The 21,525-nt window shown below is 40.9% G+C and overlaps 1 protein-coding gene and 1 long non-coding RNA gene across 4 annotated transcripts in view; one reads left to right on the top strand and one right to left on the bottom strand.

Annotated features, from left to right (window-relative positions):
- Positions 1 to 21,525, top strand: part of LOC118495584 — a 175,278-nt gene that overhangs the window by 57,863 nt on the left and 95,890 nt on the right. The gene's annotated exons all lie outside the window — the stretch shown is intronic.
- The window catches only part of LOC116037780 (neuropilin-2-like), a 108,728-nt gene that overhangs the window by 18,622 nt on the left and 68,581 nt on the right, over positions 1 to 21,525 (bottom strand). For all 3 annotated transcript variants that reach the window (XM_031281808.2, XM_031281806.2, XM_031281807.2), the window contains exons 12-15: positions 9,613 to 9,687; positions 8,353 to 8,517; positions 3,244 to 3,512; positions 2,845 to 2,941 (exon numbers count right to left, since the gene is read on the bottom strand). In XM_031281808.2, the coding sequence (XP_031137668.1) occupies positions 2,845 to 2,941; positions 3,244 to 3,512; positions 8,353 to 8,517; positions 9,613 to 9,687 (606 nt within the window). The remainder of the gene's footprint in view (positions 1 to 2,844; positions 2,942 to 3,243; positions 3,513 to 8,352; positions 8,518 to 9,612; positions 9,688 to 21,525) is intronic.

Here is a 21,525-nt window from a genome sequence, read left to right on the forward strand (position 1 = left end):
GAGAAAAAGAAATGTTAGTGATGATGGTTAGTAGCTGATATGTGAGACAAAGCAATGAAAGGATAACCGCTGTAGGATAAATCTCATTTGGTGATTAAAGTTCAGATGACTCATACTCATAAATGTAAGTTCACAAATTTGAACTCCTGTTCACTGGAGCTGCTCCCGGACAGAACTTTGGATTTCATCATTAATTGTTTTACGTTTTTTTACTCTCGGCTTTCAGGAAGAATTTTCTACACTTAACATTGTGTTTACTGTAAATGGAAGTAATATTATGCTGTTTTGTCAATCACTTTCATCTCAAGAGTTTCAATGTAAAAGTGGTGCTTACATCATTATACAGTATATGAGAGGGTATTATGCATCCACTAGCCTCGACAGGCCTTGGTGTCAGTGTCACTCTGTAAAGAATGAGCTGAACCATAAGAATAAAATATGAGCATGACATGATTTACTCCTTTTTGAGAGAATCAATAAAGATTTGCCAAGTTCCGAGATGATGCAGGAGTCTAATGGCCCATAAATCCTCCTGGATGACAGTACATTTTTTTCCAAAATGGAGAAAAGACAAAGAGAGGAAGACAAAAGAGTGGGCTGACAGGGTTGGTTGGAAGACAGGAAGCGTGTCCTCCCTGAATGTCTCTCTCGCTTTGTGAGTGTCATTTTTGACTTGCTCTTACTATCTTCTTTTTGCTTTGTCATTCGATGTCTCTACTTCCTGTGACTGCTCTCTCTCTTCTCTTCAGGTGACACACAAGGTGTTAATGGCAGAAGGCATGTTGGGTAGAGAAGAAAAAAGATGGGGATGGATGGAAGATCGGGGTGAAAAGAGTCAGGGGAAGATGAAGAGAAGGGAAATAGAGTAATGGGAAGGAAGGGTGGAGGTAAGTTAAAGGGTCATGGGAAGAGAGACTGAAATGTACTGCTGTTTATTATTTGCCGGAGGATACAACATCTATTATGAAAGCGAGAGAGAGAGAGAAGATGGAAAAAAGAGAGAAAAACAGAGGGAAAACAAGAGAAAATGGCAGCACAAGTAAAGAAGTTGCAGCACTGTGTTAAGAGAAGATGGGTAAAGGAAAAAAAAGAGAAAAGATAAGGCATGAGGGAGTGGGTGATGGTATAATAAGAAAAACAAAATGGTGGAAACACATTGGTTGGAAAAGTGAAAGAGGTAGAGTAAAGCCCTCAGTAACAAGAGTCTTGTTCTGACCTGTGATTATAGCCTCTCTCCTATTGGATGATCAGTGTAATATTTACCACGACTGTATGCAATGCTGAGAAGTGTAATTCACAAAATTTGGAAAAAAAGAAAAGGAAAAACTGGCATCTGAGACTCAGACCCACAGAAAGAGTTACAACATTACAAATGCCAGAGCGCACAAACTCGTGACTAGTAAACTGATCTTTATGTGTTAAATCGGTTTAATTCCCATTTAAGAAATCTGCACAAATGTATTCTAGGTCTCATTAAAACACACCATCATCCCATGAGGTGGCCAAAGGAAAAACTGGAGACCTCACCAGTTTGTATTGTGGTGGATACAAATTTAAATGAAAAAGAAGTTGGACAGAGATGAGACGTATTAACACCAGGCTCAATTAAATAACGTTGAAAGAGAAGCAGCTTGAAATGTGGGAAGCCAGTTTACAAGAGTGTGTGGGTGTGTGTGTCTTTATGTGTCATGGTTATTGATGACAAACAACGGTGGTAGTCATTATACATGTATGCGTGTGTGTGTGTGTGTAGGCCAATATGTGTGCTCACATCAAGCTAACTATCATTGTCTTGCTGTGCTGAGTGAAGGGCTGCTCCGCTACATTAAAAGACAATAATATTCCCATTACTTCCCACAGCAGAGAGAACAAACTGTGTGTGTGTGTGTGTGTGTGTGTGTGTGTGTGTGTGTGTGTGTGTGTGTGTGTGTGTGTGTGTGTGCGGGTGGGTGGAAATGATGTTTGTCAAACAAGGACATGTAGGATTTAAAACCTAATCCTGAGGCTGTGGGGTTCAGTCTGCATTATTCTGTTACAGTAATAACAAAGCTTCCATAACTGAAGCCAATCATTATTAACAGTAGTCTCGTTGACCAACTTGTGTCTGTGTGTAAGAGAGAGAGACAGAATCTCTCAAGCATTTTATTCACAGAATAACTACATGCGTAAGCACACACATTTGCTCTATGGCCAAGTGATGGTCCAGACTGAATAGAAGACAAGGCTAGGGATAGAGAGAGAATGAGAGAGGAATCCATGCCCAAAGGCCGTTTGTGGCCTACTTTCCTTTTTTTAATATATTTGTGTGTGTGTGTGTGTGTGTGTGTGTGTGTGTGTGTGTGTGTGTGTGTGTGTGGGCTTGTTTAACTATATTCGATGGGTCCAAAAACCGGGAGTCCAGTATACTTGTGGGGTCCCGACAGCTTTGTGGGGCCAAAATGTTGGACCCCACAAGTTTAAAGGGCTGTTTGAGGGTTAAGACTTGGTTGTAGGATTAGGGATAGAATTAGGCTATGGTTAGGGTTAGGGTAAGGGTTAAGGTTAGGCATTTAGTTGTGATGGTTAAGGTTAGGGTAAAGGGCTAGGGAATGCATTATGTCAATGAAGGGTCCCCACAAAGATAGTGCCACAAAGTGTGTGTGTGTGTGTGTGGCTATGTATTTAAACGAGAAACATTATGAGTTTTTATTCCTTTTCTCTCGCTCGGTCTCTGGTAAAAACATGGAATAAGCAGTCTGGTGTAAAGTAGTGAGAGAATCAGACAGCTAGATAGTTAGATAGATAGACAGACAGACTGACTGAGTGAATAAAACTGACATCTTGATAAAAGGTTATGGGACTTACGTGTACACTGCTCCAGCTCAATGCTGTTGCTCATGTGGATGTTATCTATTCTGATGTGGCCTCTGGTCGGGTGATCAAAAAAGCCCTCGAATGCCACCTAGATGATAGAGGGAGAGAGATATATCACAATAGGCTCTTTCTTTATTAAATATGAACAGTTACAATTAAGTGATCAGTAAAAAGAGTGGATAAACCCCAGATGAGCTGCTGCAGCCATCAATAGACATAAAACTACCATACATAAATATTTTAACAGGAGCGTTCATCTTTCATGTTGGCGTTTAAAGTGTTCCTTAATGATACACTTTGCAACTACAGACTGTGTTTCTGTCCCTGGTTATGTGCAGCAAAGATCAATGATAGTAAATGACTGGTTCCCAGTTTAAAAACAACACCTACCTGATACTCATTGGGGCTTTGGGGCAGGACGGTGCGGCCCTCCCTCCAGTGAGGCCCCTGGTCTCCTTTTAGAGCCCATAGCAGCGTCTCCTCCTGGTCGCTGTCCCTCAGCAGGACCCTCAGGCTCCCCTGTGCCTCCCCCTGGAGCTGGTAGTAGAAAAGGAGACAGAGCGGGCCTTGCTCCGGCCCCACCTCGGGGCTCATCAGCCGGGCTCGCTTGCGCTGGGTATGGGCGCCTGCATCCAGGTGGAGGTAGTTTCCTGAGAAATCTGGAGGAAATTAAAAGACGGAGAGGTGGCAGATGCTACGTTATTATAAGGCATTTCAGATTAATGACTTGTAAAAACTGATAAATTAGTGGCCTTTAAACTGATTCATCATCACTCCTTTTAGCGTAGGGATGTTAATATGAAGCCACATGTGTGGTTTTGTCAGTGCTATTTGCATTTTATTCATTTAATGGATTCCATTTTAATGAATTTCATGATTTGTGACAGTGCTGCTGCACAAAGCAGATGCCTACTTGCTGGTGAAACAGGCCCAATGTACAGTATGATGTAGTAATGCAATGGGATGTGGTTGCTTAGCATTTAAGGCATTACTACCATAATTCTGTGGTATGAGGCTTAAACCGCAAATGAGACTGCCATTTCATCATAGTCGCTAATGGATATGGACACACACACACACACACACACACACACACACGAAAAGCTGAAAAGCCCTAATCATTCTGAATGCTGACGCCTCGTTTTGTTGCTCTTCCCGTTTTTGCTACTCAGTCAGCACAGCCATCATACCAATACAGTCACAATGCTTGTGAACATGTCGTGTATCTGTGTGTGCTTCCGCCACACACACTCACTCTATCAGTTTTTTTTTTACATCTAATTCACTTCCTCTCTCTCCTTTCAGCGCAAATAATTGATGAGCAGAAAGCAAAGATGGTAAAGAGAAGAAAGGGGTGAGTGAGTGAAAGAGTGAGAGATTGAGAGATTGAGAGAGAGAGAGAGAGAGAGAGAGAGAGAGAGAGAGAGAGAGACAGTGCTTCCCAACCCAAACAGGACCATAATCATTAGCTTGCTGCTGGGTTTGGTTGTTTGTCTAGTTTGTCTATTATGGCCGCAGAGTAAAAGCTTTGCTGGAGCTGCAAATAGTCTTTTTATCAACACATACAGTAGACGCTCTGTGTGACACCTCATAAGGGGTGAGAGAGAGAAAAAAAAGAGGAGAGAGGAAACAAAGAAATCTATCTGTCTTCCTACCTACCTACCTTCAACTCTTTTCTCCTTCCCTCCCTCGGCAGATTTTGCAGCACATCACACTTAATGAATAATGGATTTGGGTTGAGGTAACTCTGTTTCTTCACTTGGAGGCAATGAAAAAGGGGACCTCAATTACCGTTGCTCATTAAGTACAGTTAGAGAAAGTTGCAGTGTTTTTCTGTTTCTCCTCGTTTGATCTTGGTGAACGTACAAAGGGAGGGAATTAATTAACAACTCTCCATGGGAGAGATAGGCAGCGATGTAGAATTGGCTCTGAGGGAGGGAGGGAATTGTGTGTCTGCGTGTGTGTGTTGGCGTCTGTTTGCATGCTTCATTTGTGGGTATTTTTGTTTATGTTTTGAATCTTCAAGTGCGTGTGTGAGTTCATCTGTCAGTCAAAGCCATGTGTGTGAGTATGGTTTCATTGTTTAGCATTTATATAGGTATGTGCAGTGTGCGAGTTTAAGTGTAGAGATATACTAAGTGTACTGTATGTACATTCACTCCTACACAGGGCTGAACGGCAAAGGTGAGCATGGGCAAAAAGTAGTGCAGAAGGAGTACACGGTGAACTATTTGTGAACTACTATACTTGATTCCTAAAATGACTAATCACCACAAAAAAAGCAAATAGCTTCCAGTAGTTTCAATGATCTACTTGAACTGAGCTGCATTCATGGTCATGCTGCACTCATTTCAATAACATTTTGAAAATGCATCCTGCCTCAACGCTAAGGATCCACCCTATCTCCTGAACATAATTGCTGCCTGGATTAATTTGTTCACTTCATGAGACATCAGAGGCTGGGGATTGCATCATGAGTCCTGCATGTGCTTACTATAGTTTTAGAATCAGAAAAGGATTTATTGCCACAATAAGTACACTTATGTGGAATATGCTACTAGAACACTAAAACACACAAATCATGCTTACATTTCTGTGAGTGGGAAACAAATAAAACTATGTTGTAAGATAATGTTTTGCAGATAGGTACGGTATGAACATTTTGTGACTTTTTCAGATATGTTGATTACAAAGGTTTACTGTGTTGATTTAATACAAATCTAAAAAAAAAACAGTTAGGACAGGTTGGTAATTGCTGGTAAAAAGTGTTTCACTCTTGAATTCCTTCACCCAAACTGATCAATACACCTTCGGACTCTGGACTACTGTTTGGTCAAGTAGTAAAATTACCTGCACTCACGCACATACACATCACAATAGTTATCAAATGATCATGCACAATTACATGCAGATTGCTTATGTAAGAGATTTCTTCCTTTACAGTTCCTATGATCAGCATATGAAACAAGTACTGCAAATTCTATAGATGTATAGCTTTAGTATACTTTAGTATAGTTCAGGTAATCAAATATTCCCTTTTGGATCATTATATTGAATTATACCGTTATGTCAGCAAACATCTTTGAAAACTGTGGGCTCAGGGTGGCAAGATAAGATCATAGAAAAAGAAGCTGTTGGCTCATATTTTGGATCTCAGTGACACCTTTAGGATTACATCAATCACATCAACTCAAAGTGATATCATCAGGAGTTAGAAACTGATTATGATATAATTTTGTCTCTTTTTTTTAACCTTTTTTCAACCCTCCCTTATTCTCATTTCCTCTCCTTATCAACAACTTAACTGTTTCCAACAACGTATAGGGTGAGGGGTTTCTTTTGCTGAAAATCTCCACAGGGTATAGATTTGCAGTGTTGCCCTATTTGAGATCAAAAGAATAACTTATGAGCTCTGTTTGGGTTGGATTTTCCCTTTTAAAACCCTAAATGGGCTTTTAATGTCAGGGGTTGGGAATTTGATTTGCATATCGAGACAGCTTCCAGACAGGGTGCAGCGCTAATGTTGCTGTAGAACAAGACTTAATGTCATGTTGCTGTCTAACACAGAAACTGGGACGCTATGTCAATTACACACGCACAGACGATGTAGAGCCAGCAATGTAGAGCCTTGCCTTATGTCACGGCCCTGTCTGTTTATAAAGGAGCTGCTCAGTCAACCAGAAACTGGATGGCTTCAACAGATACCGAGAAAACCTTGGTGAATGGAAAGGTCGTGTGTGTGTGTGTGTGCGTGGGGGAAAAAACCACACACCTTGAGTGTTTAATACGCAGGCAGTCCTACCTTGAGTGGTTTGTGTGTGTGTGTGTGTGTGTGTGTGTGTGTGTAGTGCCAGGGGGGAGCTGAAGAGCTAAGGCAGCACTTCTGTCAAAGCCATCATCTGACTTATCAGACCGCTTTGGGCAATGTGTGTGTGCCTTATGGGTGTAAGTACAGTAGTGTGTGTATGTGTGTGTGTGTGTGTGTGAGAGAGAGAGAGAGAGAGAGAGAGAGAGAGAGAGAGAGAGAGAGAGAGAGAGAGAGAGAGAGAGAGAGAGAGAGACGTGGAGAGGTAAGTGAGGCAGTCAATGTGTATGATGGATATAACAGTCTTGGTTATCCTCCTGCTGTCTTATTAAAGATGGACAGATGTGGAAAAAGGCAAGTACCACTTGGGGAAATAGGAGAGAGGTCAGCGAGGAGGAGGAGAAGAAGGGGTGATCACAATGATGGAGTGAGAGGGATGAAAGTGGAAAGGGACTTATAAATACAGAAATCATATCCTGTAGTATGAGTGAGAGCTGAAAAAGAGATGGATGACTTATTGAGGAAGAATGGAATGAAAGAAGCATGGTAAGGGTAACAAGAAGAAATGAAATGACAGGGTCTGAGAGCGGAAATATGCGGACAAAATGTAGGATAAAATAAAGAAAAAGTGAGGTAATGATAGTAGATAGCGAGAGAAGCTATCTACTATACAGAGATAAAGTGAACATGAAGAAAATGTGGGGTCCAAGAAAAGACAAGAGAAAGTTGTGGATTAAAAGGGAGGCTGAAAGTAGAAAAGAACGGAGAAAATGGAACAAAGTAACAACTAGGTTAGGGAAAGTGAGACTGTTAAACCTCAATTTCTTTTTAACGAAACTCCAATTAAGTGGTCATACACACTTTTAGCACATCAGAGTGAAATCCTTGCATCATACTTGCTGTCAGTGGTTCCTCCCAGAGCTGGGATCTGTAATACTCCACCACAGGACAACCACTTTGCCCTTAATTAGCTATAGAAGTCTTCAAACATCCCAACATGACAATGCTTCCTTTCGGTCTTTAAATTAAAATAAGAAATGATTTGAAATGAAGAATACCCAGAAAGATAAGAATTAAATAAGGGTTTCTAATGGACACAGAGTTTTCACCAAGTTTGAATGTTTAATTTGACAAAAATGTTCTCATGGGTTCTCACCCTGTGGAGTTTTTAAAAAGATCAAAAGTACTGGTGGCAGGTTAGAGTAAGAGTTTGGATGGGAAGTAGTACAGTGTGAGTGAGAATGCTTGATGATGATCAATCAGATAAATGTATCCGATTAAAGATCAGAATAATTCCATACTTATATGTATTCCTATTCAAGAATAAACACAGTATAAGAAACATTAAAGCCAGATTTCTTTGTACAAAAACATAATATTATGAATTAATATTAGCATTTATCAGACTTACAGGAATTTGGTGTAAGACTTTCTAAGTTGCTGCAGCATAAATGAGTGTTTTCATTGATATTTGCCAATACATTTTGCTGTTCTACTGGCAAACCATTTCGCACTGCTATGTATTTAACGTTGTGTATTTCTGGTAGTTTCTGGTGTTTGACTGACCTGAAACTCTTGTAATACAGGGTCAAAAGAACAAACAACAACGATTTCTCAAGATATTTCATATTACTTAGAAAAGGTCCCGTTATAAAATGTAACGCCAATGTGATCGCCAACAAATCGGTACTCACTGTCTGATCCCAGTGCCAGATCCTGCCTCGTTCCATGTGTGCCGTGTCCAGTGGCAGTGCTGCTGGCTGTGTGCAGGGACCAGCTCACACCTGACTGGGGATCAGCCGACCAGCCGCACAAGCTCTGCTCAAAGTCACACACAGCCGACAGGGACGGAGTGGTGGCTGTGGGGCGTAAAAGAGACACACAGACACAGATTGTGAATAAAGACGTTTAAATATTGCATATGATATAGTAATAATAAACTAATATAATAAAATAATATAACTGATTATTAATAATCACCTTTTTTGTTTTTAGCACCATATCAAATTCAAACTTTTCAAATTCAAAACTTTTTTTCATCGTTTTTTTTTCACTTTTATGTGACTTAATGCTATATTGGCTGGCTCCTCTTTATTAAGATAGTGCTTTAAGAGAGATTCCCATTGTGTTTAAATGTTTTGGCAATAGTGCTCATGCAATATGACATCTCAATTAATCATGCTGAATACAAATAAAAGAGATATTATGTGGAAAGAGAGAATGGGTTAGACAGATGAATCAGAGGAGAGGATAAAAGAAAGTGAACATAGACAGAAAACGGACAAAGAGAAAGTAGTACAGTACAGTGGGTGTGGATAGGAAAGACATGAGAGGAGAAAAAGAGCATAAATAAGAAATCATGGACAGATATTAGAAAGAATTACATGACAATATAGAATAGAGAAAGTAGAGTATTAAAAAATGCACTTGGTATTAATGATGCTGTATTCTGTTTAAGTCAATGCATTCAGTTATGTAGCAACCAAACAGATCAACAAGGACCATTTTAAACTGTATCACTATACCTTTATCCCAGTAGGGCTACTTCCCTGACAGTCGCTGACCTATAGCTGTAAAATCCTAGTCTCAATATGTGTGTGTGTGTGTGTGTGTGTGTGTGTGTGTGTGTGTGTGTGTGCGCGTTTGCGTGAATGAGAAGGTGAGATCCTGGCTGTGAGAGCTTATTTTCACTCAAACAGAGCTTCCTGTGGGACTCTTGAATCTAACAGATTTCAAAGCCCAGGGGCCCTGTGGTGCAGGATGACATCACAGGTTTGACCTTAAGAGCGTATGCGTGTGTGTGTGTGTGTGTGTGTGTGTGTGTGTGTGTGTGTGTGTGTGTGTGTGGACGAGAGACAGAGATGAAATGTGTGCTTGCAAGAAATCTGCATGATGAGTGAGTGTGGCGATGCAGTGTGCGAGAGTACTTGGATTAAGGGTGTGGGTGTGTTTACCTGGTCTAATTGCAGCAGTGGTCTGTTCAACTCTGGGCAGGGTGGGGGTCACAGTGTCAGGTACAGTGGTGGTTTCTGTCAACAGGAAAAAAACACTAAAGGATTAGTTTTTTAGAATAGAATACAATAGAATGAAATCGGATGACATAGCAGCAAAATTAAATACACAGTCAAATGTGCAAAAAAAGTTGGGTGACTTTTCCTATGGAAGCCCAGTATTTATGTTTTGCCCTATCATTCTGCCCTGCAGTGGCCCTCCATAACCAGTTATAATCACTTTTGTCTACAACACCACCAGCTATTATCATCAGCTAACATCAACCTAGCTAACAACAACCATAAACAACATGTCACGCTTACTAGCATGTTAATCACCGGCAGCATGCTGCTAAACCCACCAAGCAACTCTAAACAATCATATTCAGCTACCACGTCAGCATGCTAATGAGCAGTAACACATATATTACATCACACTTTACTCTATGTGTAATGCAAGCATTGGAGTAAGTTAATCTGCTTTAATTATGTTTATCTTCCAACACATTCACTCTCTAAAAAGTACAGACACTACTGGACGTACAATAACCAAATCTAAGCTTTAAATATTCATATTTGCTCTACTGCTGCTTCACCTCACAGTGCAGCAGCGATGTTTGTGCAAAGAAAAATTAAGATATTATACGGTAACTAATGATGTTTGTACACACTTCGCTGTCGCTTTCCAGGACTGTGTATTAAAGTTTGTCATGATCCAGGCAGTGACAGAGTGAGCTGACACATTGAGCTGGCACTCAGCTGAGGATTGTGCCACACCGCTCATTTTACCTACTGCAGGTTGGCGCGCGCGTGCGCGCACGCACACACACACACACACACACACACACACACACACACACACACACACACACACACACACACACACACACACACACACACACACACACACACACACACACCGCTATGATAGATGCTGCACTCAAACTGACCTTGGTGCACAGCAGCATGCGACCAGTGTATGATTGATCAAACAGAAGCACCCTCACACACGGACACACACACACACACACACACACACACACACACACACACACACACGTCAGCTGTGGGGTATGGCAGTGAAACCCCAAGACTTTCTGGTCTTAATAAGCAGTTTTTTACTGTTGGTTAAGATTCCTTAAATGGCCCTTAATGCTTTACCAGCACCCTCTCGCACACGCACGCACGCACGCACGCACGCACGCACGCACGCACGCACGCACGCACACACACACACACACACACACACACACACACACACACACTGGTGTAAGTCTATATGTTGACGTAAGGGAACAGAAGATTGTCTGGCTTGCATGGCACAAGGCTGACACCACAAACCTCTCGTCAAATTACTTTTAGAAATTACTTCTTTCTCTCTTTTATTTTCTGCCATTCATGTCATGGTCTGTCTCTTATTTTTCTTTCCTCCCTACAGCTGTCATTCGGCTCTCCAAATCCCGTCCCTCTTTATCTCTTCTCTCTGTCACAATAAATGTGACCAGTTTCAGTTCTGCTATGCAAAACCACCATCAACACCACAGGAAGCTCTTTCTACACAGATACACACAAATGCTCTCTCACACTCTCTCTCTCACACACACACACACACACACACACACACACACACACACACACACACACACACACACACACACAGTCAAGCTCTCTTTTTCTTGGCCTCTCCGGCATAGAAGTGTAACCCTATCTAGTGTTGTTTCTGTTTTAGCACAACCGCAATATTCTTCTCCATAACTCTTTCTCTCGCTCTCTTTCTGTCATCTCTCCAGAGGCATATTTTGATTTCCACTCGTCCTTAGCTTTTGTCTGCCCGCAGATCTTTCTCTCTCTTTGTTAAGATTGCGTCTCTTTCTTTTGCTCTTTTCCTACGATTTCCTCTGGCTGTCCTCTCAACCTCTCAGCGCTTCTCTCTGTGCTTTTACTTCTGTCTGGTGTTATTTTATGTCAGTTCTAACCACCAGCTCAGTAAATCTGAAACTAGTGTTGATTTACTGCTTGTTTGGTTGTTCTAGATGTTTCCATGAGTCACTTGGTAATCTGTATGCATCTGTGAGTGTGTGTCTTGTTTAGTATGAACCTTTAACCTTTGCTAGCCTTTGCTAATAGCTTTGAGTTCACTGCAGCTCTAATGTGCATTATGTATGTGCATAGCTTTATTGACTTGTTAACACAGTCTGCTCACAGTCAAAGTATGCAGGATTATTATGTAAGCCCAAACAGACTGTCCCTATACAGTATTGCTGTCCCAACACACACATAGCACACACACACACACACACACACACACACACACACACACACACACACACACACACACACACACACACGTTCATACACAGAATTAGATATCAGCATTGGATAAGCAGCTCCCAGCTGCTGACATTAAGCTGTTTTAATTTGGTGCCCTTTACCACTGTAATTAGCCCCCCATATGGAAGGAAGAGAGAAAGGAATGGAGATCAGAGAGGGAGAGAAAGAGGGACAGAGACACATAGAGATAGAGAGAGAGAGAGAGAGAGAGAGAGAGAGAGAGAGAGACATGGAGAAGGAAACATAACACTTTTAACCTCTCACCAGCATTTTCCTAATTAGTGACCACACACTGCTCCAGCTTCTAACTCCATCTCTCTCCACCCGTCTAATCCAATTTTGCTTTCTGTCTGTCTCTGGTTATTTCTCCCTTTCCTCATCCTCTTCATCATCTTCCTTCCCCGTCTTATTTCTATCCATCAGGGCCCTATCTGTAGCTACTGTAAAGGTCAGCAAACTAATGTGAATAAATTACTTTATAATGAAACTTATTTTAAATGTGTTACTGTAGTTAATTTCAACTTTTACATTTTCTACTGTCTTTTTGCAGGTCAGTTTTCTTTTATCTGTTTCACTGACAAATGCATGCAAGGCCAAAGTGTGTTTAGTCACTTGTGTGGGAAAAGTAAGAATGATGACACAGTCATGTTTTAAAAATAAGGATTCAAACAGGAATGCAAAAGAAACACCAATCTGCATTCTGAAGATGGGTCATCACGAACACCGCTGAGTTACAGCAACTTGCCCTGACTCTCCATCTATTTCTCTCAAACTGAGAAACAGAAGGTATTCGCTTCGGTTAACCACACACAAATAACCACACACACTGTCATAGGCCCAAGGGCTCATTGTATAGCTGCTGACTGAGCAGGGCAAGGCGGAAACAGAGAGACGAAAACTGTTCAATTATGAAAAGAGCACTGGGTATAAATCTACCTCTGTCAGCCTAAATAATGACTACTGACACAGTTTGTGAGTGTGTGTGTGTGTGTGTGTGTGTGTGTGTGTTTGGGTGTGTGTGTGCACGCGCGCGTGCATGTTTGAGGAAGAGAGAATGTCGTCACTAGTTGAATTATTGGTGACATGGTACATATGGTTGTGGATAGAGGTTTCCTTTACCTAATGACTATGTGACTGACTGACTGAATGGCAGACTCAGAAACAATCAAAACTACATGTTTATATGCTAAAAGTGCATATATATTTGAAAGGAGTAGAAAATGAGTTCTTAGTGAAAGGAAACGTAGAGATTAGTAGGTGAAATATGAGTTATGGCACTAACAAGAATGGGTCTGGTAAATGTTAAAGCATGGCATCAAATGAGACTTGATGGTGGAAAACATAAGTGTTTTTGGATGAAAATCATTGCCAGTGATCTGAATGGCAAATCAAACAACAGTACTTAAAAACCAAAAGTGCAGGTTTTATTTATATGTAGCTTAAAGTGCCGGACTAATTATGGCTGCCTCTTTTGTAGATGAGCGGGTGGGAAAATAAGTTTTTTAGAGCGGGAAACTCTTTCGAGACCAAATGCCTAATTAGCCCATTGTACAGCAAACTACCAATAATATCTGGTTTTACAGTAAGTGCTGCACTGGACCACAAGTTTTAATGCCTGGTAGATGGGAAAGGAGAATTTCTATAACCCAGTCAAATGTGGCATAAGAACAAGCAGATGACTGCAGTTAAAAAGCCACCAATAATAGAGCCTAAAGTGTGGCTAAAAAGCAGAGCCATGTGCTACATAGTTGAGACACTAGATGCAAAGAAGCTCTTTATGTCAGGAAACTACAGACTGAATTGCTCATTAGTCCATAGTGCAACAAAGCACCACAAGGTATGTGACTGCAATTGTAGCCTTAAGTGTGAAGCTAAGTACGACAACAACTGAGATGATATAAATAAGCTGCTGGCAATTAATGGCTAACTACATCAGTGAACAGTAGTCAGCTACAAAGGAAATGAGTTTAAGTGCAGCAAAAGCCATTAGGCTAAGTATGTCATTAACTGCTCTGGAGAAAAGAAAGAAAGCTTTCTAGATCACCAAGCGGTAATACATTAACAAGGATATGGTTTAAACACTTTCCAAAGCCCAATCAGTACTTTTTGGCAATAATACATTTCAGTTAGATTGACAGACTGTATGACAATTTTGGGTCATGGATGAAACATTTGCATGAGTTTATCTGAACATCAATTCAAATCTATTATATCAGGATAAACTTCAGATGTATCATCTCGCTTTCAAGAAAATATTGATAGCATATTTAGTTTAGATTTAGCAGTTATTGTCTACTGCTAGTCTGGGTATTACAGTAAAAGACTTGACTTGAAAATGATTGCGGGCTCTTATTCTGTGTTTTGAATTTTAGCTGGTGGACTCTCCCCCAAAGTTTAAGAGGAGGAAAGAACAGTGGATCTATTGCCGCATTTCCACCGCATGGTACTGCATGGCTCGACTCAACTCGCTTGAAAGCGTTCTTTTTTGTTTTTCCATTGACTAGTAGTTTGGATAGTACTTTGGAGGTTCTAAGCGAGCTAAGCCAATACTAGAAGGTGGAGTTAAAACACTGCAGCCCACTGATTGGTCAGAGAGAATCGTCACCAGAATCGTCACTTGGCAAGAAACATCCTGCACAAACTCACCATTTCTAAATAGCCAAGCTACCATCAATATCGACCACAATTTTTTAAAATTCAGTCGACCTAGATTAAAAAAAAAAAAGTGCAGACGTTCCTGTGTTTAGTTGCCAATGAAGATCCAGCGTGAGAACACTGGGTTGTGTCCCGTTGAAGATGATGGCACGGCAGTTTCATGTGGCGTCACTATGACGATCAGAAAATAATCCTGCCTACATTGAGTGGGTACTATCTACAGTGGAAAAGGAAATCAAGAAAAGTACCTGGTACCAAAAGTAGGATAGAGTCTAGTTGAGCCGAGCCAAGCCGAGCTGTAACATGTAGTGGAAATTCGGCATAAGACCCTACAGTTGATGGATAGATGAATGGATAGATACATAAATAAGGAAGTAGAGAAAAGGAGGCAGGCATATCTGGGAAATACTGCAAAGAGGTGGCGAGCCAAACCTAAATATTTATATTGGAAAAACACAAGCATTTTTGCACTCAGACACATATAAACACACATGCAGCCACAATGAACCAGTGCCCAGTCCTGAGTTTTTCCATGTGTGATGTCTCAAGAAGGAAGAGATGGAATTGATAAACTTAACTGTCCTCCTGAAGTGAACAGAGCATGATTGTATATGGTCTAAAATAACTTATTTAGGTGTGTGACTTTCAGGCACTTTACACTGGAACATCTCTGTTTGTGTGGCCTATTATGTTTGTTGAAACGTACGACCAAGTCAAAGGCGGTTCTGCCAAGCATTGAACCCCTCTGCTGTGGTGAGCAGGAAATTCCCTCATCACTCAAGTGCCCCAGTGGTTGGCCTCATCATACTGATGGAGTCCTGTAAAAACTCCAAACAGTTATCCCTTCAGGAACTAAGTGTCTCCATTTTTACACCATGTGTTTGGAAATTGTACAATATTTGATCTGTGGTTCAGCTCGGCTCTGGAGTCATGAAACATTTACTGTTTGTGGGAGAATTTTAGCTTTCCAAACCTATGAAGTAAAGATACCAGTGGCAACAGGTTTGCTTGCCTTGAATGTGAAAGGCTGTGGCAGGTGAGGGATACGAAAAAAAAGAGGGTCTGTAGAAACAATGTGAGAAGAGTGAGAGCAAGAGAGGGAAAGAAATCCATGAGGGTAATGAGGTCAAGGGAGAAGGGAAGGTTAAGACGTAGAAGAAATGGAGGGTGTGTGTGTGTGTGTGTGTGCGTGCGTGTGTGTGTGTGTGTGTGTGTGTGTGTGTGTGTATGTGTGTGTGTGTGTGTGTGTGTGTGTGTGTGTGTATGTGTGTGTGTGTGTGCGTGTGTGGTGGTGGTGGTGGTGGTGGGGGGGGGGGGGGGGGTTACAGGAGCCTTGGCAGGAGACATGAGTGATTAAAGTATTCAGATGGGGAGGGAGTCAAAGGGGCGGAGATGGAGTGGGTACTGCAAAAGCCACAAACATTTGCACACGCTACCTCCCTCTCTAACATTATTTTCCATTCCTTCTAAAGTGTTCAAACGTGTCAGTATAAAAGAGCAGGGTCAGGTCTTTAACTTTATGAATTGAAATAATGGAATCAGCTGCAGGCAAATTGTTGTATGCTAAGTCTTATCTTATGTATTATTAAAGCAAGCCGCTCTGTTGCTCCCCAGCAATTTGTTATGGTGTCTTTCAGTAGATTTTGAATAACTTTGGCTGCGACATTGAATACAAATTAAACGTTTTGCTTGGATATATAATCTCATAAATGAAATGCATTCCATTTACAGAATACCTCTTTCATAAAATTATAAAAGTAGGCTATTCAATACTTATTTTGCAATCTGATTGTTGACATTATTGGTAAACGTAGTGTTTTTATAATCACACTGCTGTAATCTCTGAGACAAGATAGGAGAAGGAAGAGCAGAGGAAAGAGGGTGTAAGTAAGGACACATTCTACCAATCACATGAAAGTATTTGGACTGGAGCAACGACTCACATGTGAAAGCGATCACCAATGTTGGACCTGGAAAACACACACACACACACACACACACACACACACACACACACACACACACACACACACACACGTGTGTTTGTGCCTGTGTGTTTTCTAGGTCCAACATCATCAACATGTGAAAGGCAGACACAGTGAAGGTTCTTGGCTATCATTATCTCTGCATATTACAACGTAAGTTATAAACTCACTATTATTTTAACTTTTATTTAGGCTTACATGGAAATTTGACCCAGTATGCTTTTCCAACAACATACCGTTTCACATTCATAAAAATCTACCTTCGCACTGGGATTTGTCACATACAACCATGTCTTTTCGAGGACTGACAGCTGTCTGTTTTTTTTAGGTATTTCCCCAGGTCATCCAGAGATTTAAACTGACACACTGCCAGTCACCGGGCCAACCTCTTTGCTGCAACTGGCCCAACTTCTCAGGCCAAATCTTCTAGTGAAAAGCAACTGACACAAGCCATCAGCCATGACTGACGTGAGCTGATTATTGTGGTTTTGTTAGAACACAGAGGTAAGAAGCATAATGTCTGTCAGAATCTGGTTGGCAGTGTTGAGGGTTTCGTGACAAGTGAGGATCCATGATCCAAAGAGCAGCACCCCAGCAGCAGAGGAATGAAGCCACTCTGAGACACCGGACACAAAGCCGCTTTCTCTCTCTGTCTGTGTTTTTCAGTGTCTCTCTGTTAATTTCCCCTAGTACCCCACCCATAACACTGCAGTTTTCAATGGAGATGAGAACCTAAGCATGTATTTACACAACTAAGAACACACCTTTGTCTTTATGCCAAACAGGTGGTGTGGGGGTGTGTGTGTGTGTGTGTGTGTGTGTGTGTGTGTGTACATATGTGCCTGCCTGCCTGCCTGCCAACAACTAGGTGTGGAGTGAAAGAGATGAGAGCATAGCAGATGTTCTGATAGGTCAGTCATTTAAAACATGAACAAAATGGGCAGCTTGGCAGCTCTCAATTCACATCCAATATTTACAAGACCTAAATTACACGTTTCCTCCATAGCTAGCGTGCATGATCAGAATGAGTCCCGCAATAATATTCGGGCTGTGTTTTGCCGCAATATAATGAGATGCTAAACTACATTATTGTGTGCCCCAAAAAACCCTGTATCCGTCATTTGGGATTTCTTCATTGTAAATGGGTGCTGAGATTGTTTCTCCCATGTGAGGAAATTGTTCTACAGCCCTGAAGACAGGTCAATTTGCTTCATTTTAAATACAAAAACAACAAGGGGCAGTAATGGAAAAGCCATTTATTTTTCTTTTTTTGGGGCATTTTCAGCCTTTATTTTTACAGGACAGATGAAGACATAAAAGGGGAGAGAGAGTGGGAATGACATGCAACAAAGGGCCGCAGGTCGGAGCCGAACCCCCGGCCCGCTGCGTTGAAGAGTAAGCCTCTATACATGGGCGCCTGCTCTACCAACTGAGCTATACGGGCGCCAGGAAAAGCCATTTCTTTGTTTGTTAAAGCTGTTGTTTAGAGGATATGAGGTTCATGATTGACAATCTATCAGAATGACTTTGTCTCTACTTTTGAACAATGAATAAGCTAGTGTGTTAAGCAAAACAACATGCTGCCTACACACATACAGTACACAATACTTTTGGAAACTGTGAATGAGAGGGCAAGGATGCTTCTGTTCTTTTTTTTCAGTAAATGATGTATGGCAGTTGATTGGCAATTTGGAACACTAAATATGGGTATAAATTATAGAATGTTAAACATTTTAATCAGGTCCAGGTTTGTAATTTATGTCAGGGAAGGGAGGTCTGAAACCAACTACTGAATAATGAAAAGGCCATTCTGTGTGCTGCATCCACTGCAGGCTGGCCTGTGTGTGTCTGTGCGTGTGTCAGTGAACATGTGATTGCCTTACACTGCTGATGTCTCCTTTTATTTATTCATCAATTCTTGAATTCACTCCTTTACTTCCTGAGCAGCGGTGACACAGGCGGGGTTGTGGCTGGATTCTATACGCTGAAGCTTTTGGGGGAAAAGGGGGAACTCCTACAATTCTAGTTTTTAAAGGGAGAAAGGGTGGTGGGGTAATCTCAAGGATATCATGCTTAGTGAAAAGAAAAGAAAAACAGTGCTTGAATCATTAGAAATGCTGCCTGTTTAGAGAAAAGGAATTAGAGAGCGGATGGAAGACAACCTCATAGGATTTCTACTCATAGAACGGAGATGGAAAGTTGCTGTTAGGCCTTTTGTAGCCTTGTGTGTGTGTGTCTGAAAATATAGGAGAGGGCAGTTGAACGTGTGTGCATTTTTGTGCACTTGCGACTTATGTGTAAACAGCTGTGTTCAGTCGACTGAAGCTGATGCTCTCTGTTGAATGTTTTATCGAGAAGAAAATCAAAGTCTTTGTCTTCAGTCAGATGTGTTTTTCTGTTTTATTGTTTTCATTTATAGCACTAGCAAAATGATCGTGATTGCATGACGGGTGAGATCATGTGTTTTTCAGTATTATTATCCTAACGTCACTTAGTGTGGAGACAATTAAAAACCAGACAAAGTGAAATTTCACGAAATCAACTTGCTCTAAGCCACTAAGATGTAGAATTATCTTAGTGTGTGACTGTCTGTGGTATTTAGGGATGGCAGCAGGAGCAGTTGCTGCGGTGTAAAGTGGGAATGAACTGTTATTATGCAGAGATTACATCCAGAAGGCAAACATCTGGCATGCAGACATAAACAGCCAGACCAGCAGACAATCACAAAAGCTGCAATAGCCAAGAGGTTGATCCGTACTGTGATCACAGAGATGATGGCTGCAGATATGATGTGCATGGTGTCATTAGGCACAACAACAAGCAATGTGTATGGGCAGGATAAAACAGGTTAGAGGATAGAGTCAGCATGATTGGACATTTAGAGCACATTTATCTCCATTCAAAAGAAATCATTTGCTGCCATTCATAATATACAATATGTGCAAGCTCAATAATCAGTCCGGCACAAAGCCCTAATTTTTTGTGTCAATGTTTAACTGTTACTTTTTTTCCCCCTGAGGGTTTTTTATGCATATTTTACACTTAACAGTCACCTGAAACTCACAATGAAAAAGGGAAGTTTTCACCAGGAAAAAAATGTCTAAACATGCCACCTCTTACTGTATGTCCTCTCATTACGGATGCTGTTAACTGGGGGAGGAGTGAAGTTAGAGCTACGTTTGAAACCACAAAGGGTAAAATAGATAGATAGACAGAAGGAAATGGGCTATAATTGCAATCAAATAAAGCCATCATTTCACACTGAAGGATGAATAGAAACATGTTGTTTCACTAGATGCTCAGTTTTTCCACTGAGTGCTTTATCTTTCTAATGGATGTATTACAATTAGATAATCCTACATGATATCTCAATCACATGACTCACTAGTACAAAGTAAAAGCCTTCCCTGAGGTAAAGTGTTGATTTAAATGACTTTTGATTGATATTATATCTGTGTTATGCCTGAATTTTATTTTTTTACAGTAACGTAGTCAAGCTCATGTCCCTTCTCTCCCCATCATCACTGACCTCTTGGCTAGTCCTGACACATCTAGGATATATTGTTCCCTTTGGGCTGTCTCTCTCTCTCTCTCTCTCTCTCTCTCTCTCTCTCTCTCTCTCTCTCGCTCACACACACACACACACACACACACACACACACACACACACACACACACACACACACACACACACACAGTTGAGAAATACAGAATTCAGTTGCAGCCAACAGCCCACTTCACGTCTACTGGGAACAGGTACATGTCATTTTCTGTTCTTGTCTTCACCTCTCACATGTCACAACCTGACTAAAGCAGTAAGATCTGATGGCACGTGAAGGAGAAAAGAGAGGAGTCGAGAGGAGAGGAGAGGAGAGAGGAGAGAGGACGATGGCCGTAACTGTAGCATTTTTAACGGGGCATTTACAACTAAGGATAGAGGTCCGGTCAAGAAAACATTTGAATTATTGAAACATTATTCAGAATATATCTAGGCTCTGATTTCTTCATTATATAGGATATTATAGTAAGAAAAATATATTGCTGTCTAATTCATGCAGCACATCCTTATTGCTCAAGTTAAGCAATAAATGTGGGGAGATTTGTACAATGGCCTGCTTTATTATTGTCGTCATTGTGCAGCTGAGAATAATTTGCTTGCCACAGCTAACAAGCGCATTACACCATTAAGATATTGTAATAATAAAAGGTACCTACAAAGCTCAATAAAGAAACATATAAACAAATGCTCTGCATCCATCATCAATCTTTACACCAAATCATCACTCTTTATGAACAACTTTTTACGCAAATGAGTGGATCATGAATTGATCATGAACACCAATATTCAGCAGACCATGCACTGCACCTAATCCTTCACTACACACTAGCTACATGTTATTAACATAATAGGCTGTGAACACAATATAGTACAACTACACAGCTGGCCACTATTAGTAAAAGTCCCATGACCTAGACATGTTAATCCCTGTCCAGACATGCTACAATACCTCCTATAGGGCAAGATGATTAACTTCAACCGCTATGCAGAATGCATGTAAGTAAGCATACATACACACACACACACACACACACACACACACACACACACACACACACACACACACACACACACGCAATCAAGCATAAACATTATATACATATACTATACTCTAAATACAGACACAGATGTAAACGCAATGGCAGATTAAAAAAGAAAGCATACACATTCTAAATCCTCATAAACACACATCCAACTATACACATAATACACACGCCAATGCAGACGTCAAAGAGATTAATGGTGTGATTTACGCAGCACATTTACGTCACTAATGTTTCTTTGTTTGTTTGTTTGCATAATGTACGTACATGCAGAAGTATCATAATAATTATGATGATATATGTA

This window comes from Sander lucioperca, chromosome 8 (genome assembly GCF_008315115.2).
Source record: "Sander lucioperca isolate FBNREF2018 chromosome 8, SLUC_FBN_1.2, whole genome shotgun sequence".
Taxonomy (NCBI): Eukaryota; Metazoa; Chordata; class Actinopteri; order Perciformes; family Percidae; genus Sander; species Sander lucioperca.